The following is a 12511-nucleotide window of genomic DNA, read 5'->3' as shown; positions in this document are numbered from 1 at the left end:
ACCCTAAATAATTCAAGTTCTGATAATGCCTTAAAGATAAAATTAAACGAAATTGTGCGAAAAATCGATTAAAATTTTTTGAAACAACAATAAATGAAAGCAATTTACTTCAAAGGATACCTTATGAAGAATATATTTGATATTGCTAGAGCCATAACTCCTTTTTGAGATCAAACAATTGACTTCCCTGGGGGACAAAAGGTTGTTTTAAGTTATTTAAAAAATGGTGGATATGTCGATAAATAATTCATTTATTTGAGGCTTAGCGCCTAGGATGTGCTATTTCTCATTATTCTTTGACAGAAAAATATAATAAAATATAAAGTTCGCATGATAATACATTGTATTTTTGGCCTAAAACAACATTTTAAGAGACCTGAAATAAAGCGATGGACAGTGGAAATCCCATATATATATATATATATATATATATATATATATATATATATATATATATATATATATATATAATTTTATTTATATAAAAATAAACATTATTTTTTAATGTTTTTACAGTCTCATGACACTGCTTTGGTAAATTAGTTATAAATAACTAAATGACTTCGTCAGGCAACAAAAACAAAAGACGGTACCTTATTTTAGAGAGTGGAATCTTCAAATAAAGACAGAAAATAACAATTATACAAACAATGAAGTTTGAAAAAAAAGTGGTTTCTTATGAATAAAGAAAACAAGTAAATGAAAACAGAAAAAAAAACAAGAAAAGCGGGAGAAAACGAAAATTAAAAACAAGAATATAAGTCTGCAATAACACTTACACAGAAACTGACTTTCTTTTAATGCTGGAAAGTAGAAGGAAAGAAAGTTTAATCTAATGATATGGGCAGCTAAAAAACTAATAACAAGAAATATTAATTTATATATTGCGGGCTATTATCCTAATCTTTCTTAATTGTTGTTTCACAATGTTTCGGCCAACTATTCCTCTGGCCTTCGTCAGAATGCATTTAGGAGATTCGGAGTTCCTATCCCGTCGCGGTTACCACCTGACGAAGGCCAGAGGAATAATTGGCCAAGTTGTCGTGAAACAACAACTAAGAAAGACGAGGATAATAGTCTACAATAAATAACTTAATACATAATACTTGTATCAATAATGAATCCCAATTAACTAATATACACTTGTGCCCGATATTATTCATACCCCCCCTTGAAAATTGAGTTTATCAGGTGTAACTTTGTAAGAATTTATTGTTTACGTCCATATTGATACATATTCTTAATAAACCTCTTCTGATGATTTTCGTCATTTTAAAATCTCGGGATACTTGTAATAAAAGAAATATACAGCTATTTATAAAATCTGCAATGTTCAAAAATAATCATACCCCCTTATTTTTTCAGTATTAATCGAGTTTCTGACTGTTTGTTTCCTATTTGATTCTTATTTTGAATGCTTTTATACAACCTTTGATTAATTTCATTTCGTTTTTTGCATTTTCAGAAATTAAAATGATATCAACTGAAAACCAATAAAAGAATAAAAATTATTAGAATGGGGAAGAAAAAAGAGCTTAGTAATGATCTTAGGACTAACATTGTGAATTCACATAAGGATGGTTTAGGTTACAAGTCAATTTCCAAGAAATTTGAGGTCCCTACAGCAACAGTACAGAGCATCATCAAAAAATTCCAGAGCCACCACACAACAAACAACTTGATTGGTAGAGGAAGGAAAAGGAAACTGTCTGCTAGAGCCACCAGGAATATTGTAAGAAGTTTTAATGCAAATCCAACCACCACTACTTAGGACATTTTAGAAAATCTGGAGTCTTCTGGCATAAAAATATCAAGGCAAACATTGCAAAGGACTCTGCATGAAAATGGTCTGAAAGGAAGACCAAGAAGGACTCCATTGCACACCGGAAAACACATTGCAGCACGTCTAAAGTTTGCTAGGACCCATGTGAATTCTCCAGAGCCGTTTTCTCAAGTATTTTGTGGACTGACGAAACAAAAATTGAATTGTTTGGCCATATGGATGCTTCTTACGTTTGGAGGAAGAAAGGAGAAGCTTACAATCCAAAGAACACCATACCCACGGTGAAACATGGTGGTGGTAGCTTAATGTTTTGGGGCTCCTTTTCGGCTAGTGGTCCAGGTAGTTTGGTCAAGATAGATGGAACCATGAAGAAGGAGCAATATTTGGAGATACTCCAGAAAAACATTAGACAGGATGCAGAGAAGCTCCATTTAGGACCAAACTGGGTCCTTCAACAGGATAATGATCCAAAACATACTGCCAAAATAGTCAAGAAATGGTTTGAGGATAATCAAATTAATGTTTTGGAATGGCCTAGCCAGAGTCCCGACCTGAACCCTATCGAAAACCTCTGGCACATATTGAAAACTGAGGTTAAAAAGCGGAAACCTAGAAATTTGAGGGATTTGGAGAACTACTGCATTGAAGAATGGTCAAAAATCAGTGTTGATGCTTGTAAAAACCTTGTTGATAAATATCCAAAACGGTTACAGGCAGTTATTAAGAATAAAGGGCATGCTATTGACTATTAGTAAGAGAGGTATGAATAATTTTGAACTAGTGCCATTATTGTTTTTCTTTGTATAATGTTTCAAACTTGCATAATTTATTTATTTGTTGAGTTTAAATTTAATGCTTATGCTTGATGTATTGTTTGAAATCCCTTTAATACTGTCTACCTTCTGGTTTGAGCAATATTCTTATAGAAATCTCAAAGATCCGAGGGGTATGAATAATATCGGGCACAAGTGTATATAACATTAAATAGTGATGAAAAGAGGAGCGATGGCTTACATATCTAAAGAAATGGCAGAAACACTAGAGGATAACCTCAAATCTGTAGTGGAATGGGGACATAAATGGATGGGCAGTTCCAATGCTGCCAAGACTAAACTTGTTTTCTTCAATAATTACAAGAAACCTTCTCTGCCACCAATAGCAATGGCCATTGACTCTTTATCTGAAAATACATCTTTTAAACTCCTCAGCCTAACGTTCACAGGAAACATGAGTTGGAACAATTATATTGAGAGCATTGACAGGACCGCTGCGAATAAGGTAGGTTCTTTCTACCGTGCTAGAAAGCTACTAACGCCCGAAAGTATACTGTACCTCAATAAGGCCAACATTCGCCCATGTATGGAGTATTGTGTTCATATTTGGGCTGGTGCATCTGCTACTAGTCTCTCGCTCCTAGACAAGGTTCAAAAGAGAATCGCCAACCTGATAGGTCCTAAACTGTCATCTAAGCCTAAGCCTCTGTCCCGTCGACGAAATGTTGCATCCCTCTGCCTGTTCTACAAGTAATTTAACGGTGAATGCTTCGACGAACTGCAAGCACTTGTACCCCCTCGATGTAAATACTCCCGACGAACCAGACAAGCAGCTAAATCCCACCCTTACACAATAGAGGTATCTAGATGTAAGAGTGACTTCTACTCCAGTAGTTTCTTCCCCAGACCAACTAGACTTTGGAATTTTCTTCCCCAGACCCAATAGACTTTGGAATTTCCTTCCGGGTTTCTGCTTCCCGAACTGTACTGACATTCAGAAGTTCAAGTGTAACGTGAACCAACATCTTGCTGCCTAACTCCCCACATAGTACCCCTGTAGCTTATGTCCCTAATAGTAGCCCCCCCCCTACATCAAAGTGGCAATGCACTTTGTTTGGGGTGAAAATGTAATAATAATAAAAAAATGATTGTGTTGTCTAGCAATTTACCTTGCTTTATTTCTGTATATATTCTTCTTTTTCATTTACTTAAGAAAAATGTTTAAAGGCTTAATTTTCCCCACGAATACAACACACAAAAAGTTAGATTTAATTTAAATGAAACTTATATTAATTTTGATCGAAACCGTAACATTGTAAATAAATGAAACAAAAAATATTTTTAAAAAAGTAATTCAAAATGGCGTAATAGAAACATATTATGAGGTATTTACAACTTCTCTTCTAATTTTCGGTTTAGAATCATGCCAAAACGCACTTTATTTTCTTTAGATGGATTGATTGTTGCTATTTCGTCTGATGATTTAACGCCAGAATAGATTCACTAATTGATATAATAATTAAGTGATTGATTTTGTGCTACGAAACGGATACTGTCAAGAATTGTAAAATGTCAACTGAATTAAAAGAATAAATAATAAGAAGGTTAACATCATGAACTTTGGAATATAGACTTTTGTCATTCGTTCACTCTATTGCTCTGTTATTACACTGAGCTTCTTAAATAAGTATTGGTATATACTATAAGGAAATAAAGTAAATTTCTACAGATACATATATATATATATATATATATATATATATATATATATATATATATAAAGTAACATAGACTTTAAGGTCAAGGTGATAAGAGGGTTATAATATAATGTAATAAAATAATTTCATGGTAAAAAAATTATTTTCAATTAAATATGTGTATAAATATTTTTTATAATGCGCCAATGAAATATAGTAATCAGTTTCAAACATTATAGAATAGAATGTATTTGTATATACATATATTTTTAATAGTACTAGCAGGGAAAGCCGACGTTGCCCAGGTTTGAATGATGATCAATTAATGTTTCACTCACCCATATTTTTGCTGTCAGCAAACAGGTATAATCACACATTTTAAATGAAATCGATTGATTGCTTGTTTTAGTGAGGGAAACCGATCGCGGTGCACTGCGAGGAAACTTCACAAGCCTCCCCGCAATGACTTATTCCAGAATATATTGCAGTCGACATTGCACTGAAGAGAACCTACTTTTTATTTTATAAATTATTTGTTATGTATAACGCTTGGGATTGAAGTTTAAAATGCAAAAGTCAAGTGTCATGTTCAATTTTGCTCTAAAAACAGAAGCATTTATTTTAACGCGCCTCTGTTATATCAAATAACCTACTATTAATTTTCTATGTCTGTCCTTATTGCTTGTGCGATGATAATGGTTTGAATTTAAGCTAAAATAATAAAAGTCAAGAAGCATGGTACAAGTGTACTTTAATAATAAAAAAAAACATTCAGTTCGAACTCGCCCATGTCATATGAAAGAACCTACTGTTGATTTATATGCTTAGCATTTCCTCGTGTTTGGTAATAAAACTCCTCAAACGTACTTGCGATGTAAGGCTGTATAAGATGGTAACTTAGGTCAAAATATCTTGTTCTCTCGTTCATTGGATTTTTTTTCGATTATCGATTATTGAGACATTCCGATACAAACCCTATCTAAGAACACTGCTAGATACATAAAGTACATTTGTGTGAAATTTCATAAAAAAAGGAACGAACTCACGCACACACGCACAGAAACATAGTCCCTTTTATATGATAGTAAATCGATAGATTAATCGATAGATCGATCGATCGATAGATAGATAGAAATAAAAATCTATAGAGATGTCACAGTCATTTTAGAATATTTTGATATGAATTTGTTTTTGATTGTCTTCCCTTTCAGCTTGTATAACTCTTCCGCAAATCAGAACAAAAACATTCGGTGAGTTAAAGTTCACTTGCGCTTTTTAAAAATTGATTAACAAAAATATAAATGAAGTTTTCGAATGGCCTTATAATTAAAAAAAAAAACTTTCATAGAAATAAACAGAACAATACAATTATATTCTTTTTTTTTTTAATCCTTTGAAATGTGTAATTTGTGCATTTATCAATTCCAAACCATAATTGCAGTTTTTATTTATTTATTTGTGGACTGATGTCTTCATCTTCACAATTGTTGTTTCACAAAGTTTCGGCCGATTATTCCTCTGGCCTTCGTCAGTTAACCTTGGTTAACCGCAACGCGATAGGAATGCTGAGTCTTTTTAACTGTATCTGCAGTAATTACTGCTTTTCATAGTTGTTGTTAGACCACATTTTTTGCCAACTAATCCCCTGGTTTGCTTTGGGCAGGATTGAAACCGCTATCTTCAGACAGAGCTCACCTGTTACCGTAGAGATCCAACGCCCCTATCCACACAAAGCGAGATCAAGGTTGTTTTTTTTTTAAATCTTATAAATCTTTATAATATATATTAATATTATAATCACGGTGTAAGACGACAACTATGAAAGGTAGTAATTACTGGAGATACAGGTAAAGAGACTCAGCATTCCTATCCGTCACGGTTAACCACCTGACGAAGTCCAGAGGAATAACTAGCCGAAACGTTGTGAAACAGCAGCTATGAAGATGAGGATAATAATCAGCAAATAAATATAAACTACAATCATGATTTTGAATTTTTGAGATGAGGATTGATAAATTGAATTATTTTGATTATTCGGATTACCGTTGTCACTTTTTACGTTATTCGCACAACAGTTCAGAAGATGTAACCCACGGCCTTATTCAGTACTCGGATTTAATCTTTAGAGCAAATGATACTAAAAATACAATCGCAAAATACCCGGTCATGATTAACGTAACAAAATCATGATACCCTCCTCCGTAAATGATCGAGATCTGTTTGAAATTTAGTAAAGGTGTGAAACAATATGTTCTGGTCATAGTGCATCATTTATACTGCGACACAGATGCGACGAGATCCGTCTGGTAATTAACCAGGGTCAATCCTGCGTCTTAAGGCAACCATTTATACCACAATCAGCCGGTCACCGAGGTGTGACCGACCGACGTGTTATAGTAAATGTCTTAAAGCGGTCTCATGAAGACATGAAGATGGGCCAGTCATTAGGGTCTGAGTAACAAGAAGAAAATCATACCTGAGATGTTGGATCTGGGTGTGGCTGCTTTCTTTTCTCAAGATGATCTCTTCACCCTGGTGGCATTCTGGTGGGAATCTTCATCTCCCTGTCCTCAGGGCCGCCTTTCGACTTAAGACATTTATGAAGGAATTCATGGCAGACACAAGAAAAACGACACGCGACACAATTGTAATATACAAAGGTATAACTAACTATTTTATTTTACATTAGAGATACAATATATATTACAAAAAAAACAATTTACAATTAATTTTTACAATAGGCTTTTCGAAGCTAACTAACCTACCCTAACTAGTGTTGAGGGAGGGGGTGGCCCCCCCCCTCATTTACGGAGAGACAGTCTATGCGTCCTCACATCATGGTGGTCGTGCAGGAAAGAGACAGAAAGATAGCAAAGGGATTATGGGAAGGGGTTTCTTTGTATCTCTACGCTCATGGACAATTTACCACCCGTCCATGCTGCAGAGTGTGTTAGAAACAGTGGCACAAGGAAATAGTGCCACATCCCTCCCTATGCTATCCGAAATTTATGAGTATTCATAAATTTCAGAAGTCCCTAATTTTCCGTGAATGGTGCGTCAACCGGCTGTCAGCAATCAATGTCCCCATGCTCTACGTTCCATCAGGAACTCAGTGAAGCAAGTTATTTTTTTCCACCAGGCTCCTGGTAGACTGGTATACTGCTTCAAATACCAGAGAGGGTAATCATCCTCGCCCTCCATCGAGGCAATGACCTCATGATTTCAGTTACTGGATTTACACTTTCTTAAGCAACCAGTATAATATTTTTTTAACAAAGCCGGATTTTACGTGAGTTTATCACGCCGACCTATACGTATTTGACTAAGCCGGATTCTACGTGAGTTTATCACGCCGACCTATACGTATTTCACTAAGCCGGATTCTACGTGAGTCTATCACGCCGACCTATACGTATTTCACTAAGCCGGATTGTACGTGAGTTTATCACGCCGACCTATACGTATTTCACTAAGCCGGATTCTACGTGAGTTTATCACGCCGACCTATACGTATTTCACTAAGCCGGATTCTACGTGAGTCTATCACGCCGACCTATACGTATTTCACTAAGCCGGATTGTACGTGAGTTTATCACGCCGACCTATACGTATTTGACTAAGCCGGATTCTACGTGAGTTTATCACGCCGACCTATACGTATTTCACTAAGCCGGATTCTACGTGAGTTTATCACGCCGACCTATACGTATTTGACTAAGCCGGATTCTACGTGAGTCTATCACGCCGACCTATACGTATTTCACTAAGCCGGATTCTACGTGAGTTTATCACGCCGACCTATACGTATTTCACTAAGCCGGATTCTACGTGAGTTTATCACGCCGACCTATACGTTTTTTAATTTAGTCTGCATAACATTATTTTCGTAACTGGATTTACGCTCCCTTCAGCAACCAGTATAATGTATTTTAACCAAGTCGGAGTTACGTGACCTCATCACGCCGACCTATATGTATTCCAAGTTATTACTTCAGTTACTGGACTTACGCTCTCTTCAGCAACCAGTATAATGTATTTTAGATAAGTCGGGGTTACGTGACCTCATCACGCCGACCTATATGGATTTAGTAAAACCTTGGTCTTCAGAGGTTCTAATCCAATTAATTCTGTTAGAGCAAGGAGTCTGCCGCCGAGCGACCAATAAAAACTATCCACCACGGAATATTTATTAATTATATAAAGAATTAACTAAGAAGGGCACTCAGCCTTCATGAGTTAGAATACTCAATTAGGGGGAAAATTTTTCCAAAAATAAACAATTCAGAAACCTGGTATACATTAAATCAATGAAATAGGGTGTTAACAATTTTTTTTTCTCAAAAAGAAAACATTTTTAAAAAATCATTTCAGAGCACCTCGGTCACAATTAGAATTTGTTTACACAATGCAAACGCATTTCAGTTATTACATTCATAATTAACTTTTTCCCAAATTTCAGGGTACATTTAAAAAGTATGTGTATTTTTTCAAAACTTGATTTACAAAAGATCATTAAAATTTAATTCCAAAATTTAAAAATTATTTCAAGTATTTTGGTTCATCGTTAAAATCAATTTATGTTAATTAACTTCTTTCCAAAGTAATTCATTTATTATTATAAAAACCAATCTTCTCAAAAGGTCATAAACTTCGAATAGACCCATTTTTCGTAATACAATTCAAAAATTATTCCAAACATTTGGTTCATTATTAAAATTAATCTTCCGAAAAGATCATAGAAAATTCATTTTGAATCAATTTACCCTCCACAATGAGATTCAGAAACATCCCAAATTTTTCATTTCGTAATTATTATTTTTAAAATTCAGTGTACATTTAAAGTTATTTAATTGATTCTTAAAAATCATTTCTTCTTATAGGTCATTATCAAGGTCATTTCGAATTCAGAAACATTTCACGTTAATTAACTTTATTTTCCAAAGTAATTATTTTATCATTTAAAAGCAATTCTTTTCCTAAACTCACTCACAAGGATTATTTCGAATTAATAAACTCCCGCCACACCTGGGAGTCACATTAGTTAACGACCAGTTCTGTATAGTTAACAGCTCGAAAAAATTAAAGTTTCAATTAAAGAGAGATCTTTCTAGACTGAGGAAATCTTTTTTTATTCTTAATAATTAATTCAATTTTACGTATATACTCCTCAGTCAATATTTCAGGGACCCCTATCATACGGTCCAATTTCAAATGAACCTTCAATTAAAGAATTCGCTCGAATAATTCTTCCTCAAAATCATCTTGAGTTCAGGAAAATCTCTTTCGTTAGTCAAACAATATTTCCTTAGAAATTATTAAAAATTCAGAGAATATTCGAAATGTAATAGCGTAATTTTTTTTCTTTAAGAAAAACTATGAACATTTCAGAGAACTCTTAAAAAATTAACGTAATCATGTAACAGTTGGCTTTTCCAAACACTCGAAGACTTCAAACAAGTACTTTAAGTGCTGTTTGAATAATCGTCTTAGTTTTTATTTTTAATAAAAACCAATTGAAGACATCATTTAATGTAATTTAACGAAGCATAAATAATTTTGTTCTTTAAACTTGGTAGAAAAATTTAAAAAAAACTCCAAGTTAATTCGTTATTATATGCCCTCCTGCAATCAGCCATGGGGGTTTAGCTATACAATCATTAAAACGCAAGAGTAGAGAAAGAGACTGAGGGGGGAAAGAAGGGGATAGAGACAGAGTGATGCCATTACACACCCTACGACCCTGGTGTCTAACTCTGTCCTGTGGGGAGGCATAGTAAATAGGTACACACCCTACCACCCTCATGATATCATTACGTAATAACAAAAAAATCTTCGACAATTTTCTCTCTCGTCCTCATAGATAAGGGAATGAGAGAGAGATAGAGAGAAGAAGAGAGAGAGAGAGGCAGGTAGCGTTGTTCTACCACCCATCCCTTAACAACCTCACAAACACCATGACGAGGTCATCTTAGCTTATCTTTCCCATGTGCGGTCATTGTTTTAAAAAATGAGTGACAGGTAGACATTAAACATTTCTACGAGTTTAAAAAAAAATAAAATAGAAAAAATCTTGTTTTTATCAATTTTGTAAAATACATTCTAACACAAAACTTTCATATTATCTAACCCCAATTTTTTTTTTACCAGTAACATTTTTTTTTCTTTTTAAACAGACAAAACATCAATAAAAGAAACATTATCAATTCAAAAAAAAGTCCCCTTATGTTTCAGCGTTGTTACTTAACCTGAAAAAGAACATAACTGTTCATGCAACACAGTGCCGAAACAAAGTTCCATTTTCTCAAATCCAACTGAAAAAAGTCATTAAAACTCTACAAAGTTCTTACATTTGAAAAGTCAAAAGCAATTTTTTAAAAGGTCCTATATTTTTATAAACCTGAAATAAAGATCAGATAAAAAATGTTAGGTATCCTTTATTTTCTTTCCTTTTTTTTTTTTAAATTTATTTTTCGAGCTTCGTGTTTGAAGGATTTTTTTCTTTTTTTTTTTCATGTAATAACAAGATGCATAGATATACACACATATCGATATATATCCGGAGAGAGACAGAAAGAGAGAAAGCGTGAGAGAGAAAGAGATATTGCATATTCTAGAGACACTTTTTTCTCGTCTCTGTTTTTTTTTTTTTTTTTTTTTTTTTTTTTTTTGTAGGTGCAAGACAATTTTTTGTTCAGGTTCTGAATTTTCTTTTTTGAGTGCGTTTTTTTTTTTTTTTTTTTGTGCGCGTGTGTACTGGTCTGCCATTTTTTTTTTTAAATTTTGCCAGAAATAATAGTTTTTTTTCCGTTTTTTTTAAGACCGTGGACCATTTTTTTTTTATTCGATTCGTCTAGTGGTCGTTATTTTTGGTTGTGCCGTGGGTTTAAGGGTCGAAATTATTTCCATGCTGGGAAACAATATGTTCTGGTCATAGTGCATCATTTATACTGCGACACAGATGCGACGAGATCCGTCTGGTAATTAACCAGGGTCAATCCTGGTCACGGCACCATTTATACCACAATCAGCCGGTCACCGAGGTGTGACCGACCGACGTGTTATAGTAAATGTCTTAAAGCGGTCTCATGAAGACATGAAGATGGGCCAGTCATTAGGGTCTGAGTAACAAGAAGAAAATCATACCTGAGATGTTGGATCTGGGTGTGGCTGCTTTCTTTTCTCAAGATGATCTCTTCACCCTGGTGGCATTCTGGTGGGAATCTTCATCTCCCTGTCCTCAGGGCCGCCTTTCGACTTAAGACATTTATGAAGGAATTCATGGCAGACACAAGAAAAACGACACGCGACACAATTGTAATATACAAAGGTATAACTAACTATTTTATTTTACATTAGAGATACAATATATATTACAAAAAAAACAATTTACAATTAATTTTTACAATAGGCTTTTCGAAGCTAACTAACCTACCCTAACTAGTGTTGAGGGAGGGGGTGGCCCCCCCCCTCATTTACGGAGAGACAGTCTATGCGTCCTCACATCATGGTGGTCGTGCAGGAAAGAGACAGAAAGATAGCAAAGGGATTATGGGAAGGGGTTTCTTTGTATCTCTACGCTCATGGACAATTTACCACCCGTCCATGCTGCAGAGTGTGTTAGAAACAGTGGCACAAGGAAATAGTGCCACAAAGGTTCCCGAGTACGACAGAAAGATTCCCTATCTCGACAAGATACATTTGGAGGTTACATCGGCCGAAACGTTGTGAGAATAATACTCAATACGAGAACGGTAGTCAGATTAATTCAAATAGTGCAGGACAAAGCAAACAAAATACAACAGGAAAAAATATATATATAAAAAAGAAACAAATTAAGAGTTGAATGTTAAAGTCACTCACGGGTTTTTGTGTTAAAAAGAATTTCATTGAAGTAGCTCCGAGCGACAAAAATGCGACCTCGTTTACAAAAAATCTTCAAACGAGTGAATATTAACAATGTGTGATAAGCCTGTAAAGAAGCACGTCTGACCAACACTCTTGCACATGGTTCGATAAACATGACTTATTAAGTTACTCATCACTTTATAAATCCGTCTATAATTAAACTGATCGAGAAAAAAAAATAAAACAAAAACAAAAAACAAAAAAAAAAAAAACGAAAAAACTTCATCCTAGCAATCGTTAAGTTATATGATTCAATATTACTCAATGTATTCGTAACACCTTGTGTCCCAGCTATTAACACTGTTCGTATTATTTGGGTAATTCTGATTACTTTTGAAATCTTAATCGTTATT

The 12511-nt window shown here is 34.4% G+C and overlaps 1 protein-coding gene across 1 annotated transcript in view; it reads right to left on the bottom strand.

Moving 5' to 3' along the window:
* Positions 1 to 12263, bottom strand: part of LOC145241401 (uncharacterized) — a 197758-nt gene extending 185495 nt beyond the window's left edge. Inside the window, exon 1 of the mRNA XM_080104329.1 lies at positions 12114 to 12263. Coding sequence (XP_079960455.1) covers positions 12114 to 12140 — 27 coding nt within the window. The 5' untranslated portion in view covers positions 12141 to 12263. The remainder of the gene's footprint in view (positions 1 to 12113) is intronic.
* Positions 12264 to 12511: the final 248 nt, after the last annotated feature.

The sequence above is a fragment of the Euprymna scolopes genome, chromosome 20 (assembly GCF_053919585.1).
Source record: "Euprymna scolopes isolate OS-2025 chromosome 20, ASM5391958v1, whole genome shotgun sequence".
Taxonomy (NCBI): Eukaryota; Metazoa; Mollusca; class Cephalopoda; order Sepiida; family Sepiolidae; genus Euprymna; species Euprymna scolopes.
The sequence above is the reverse complement of the archived record's forward strand: the minus strand, read 5'-3'. Positions and strand labels throughout refer to the sequence as shown.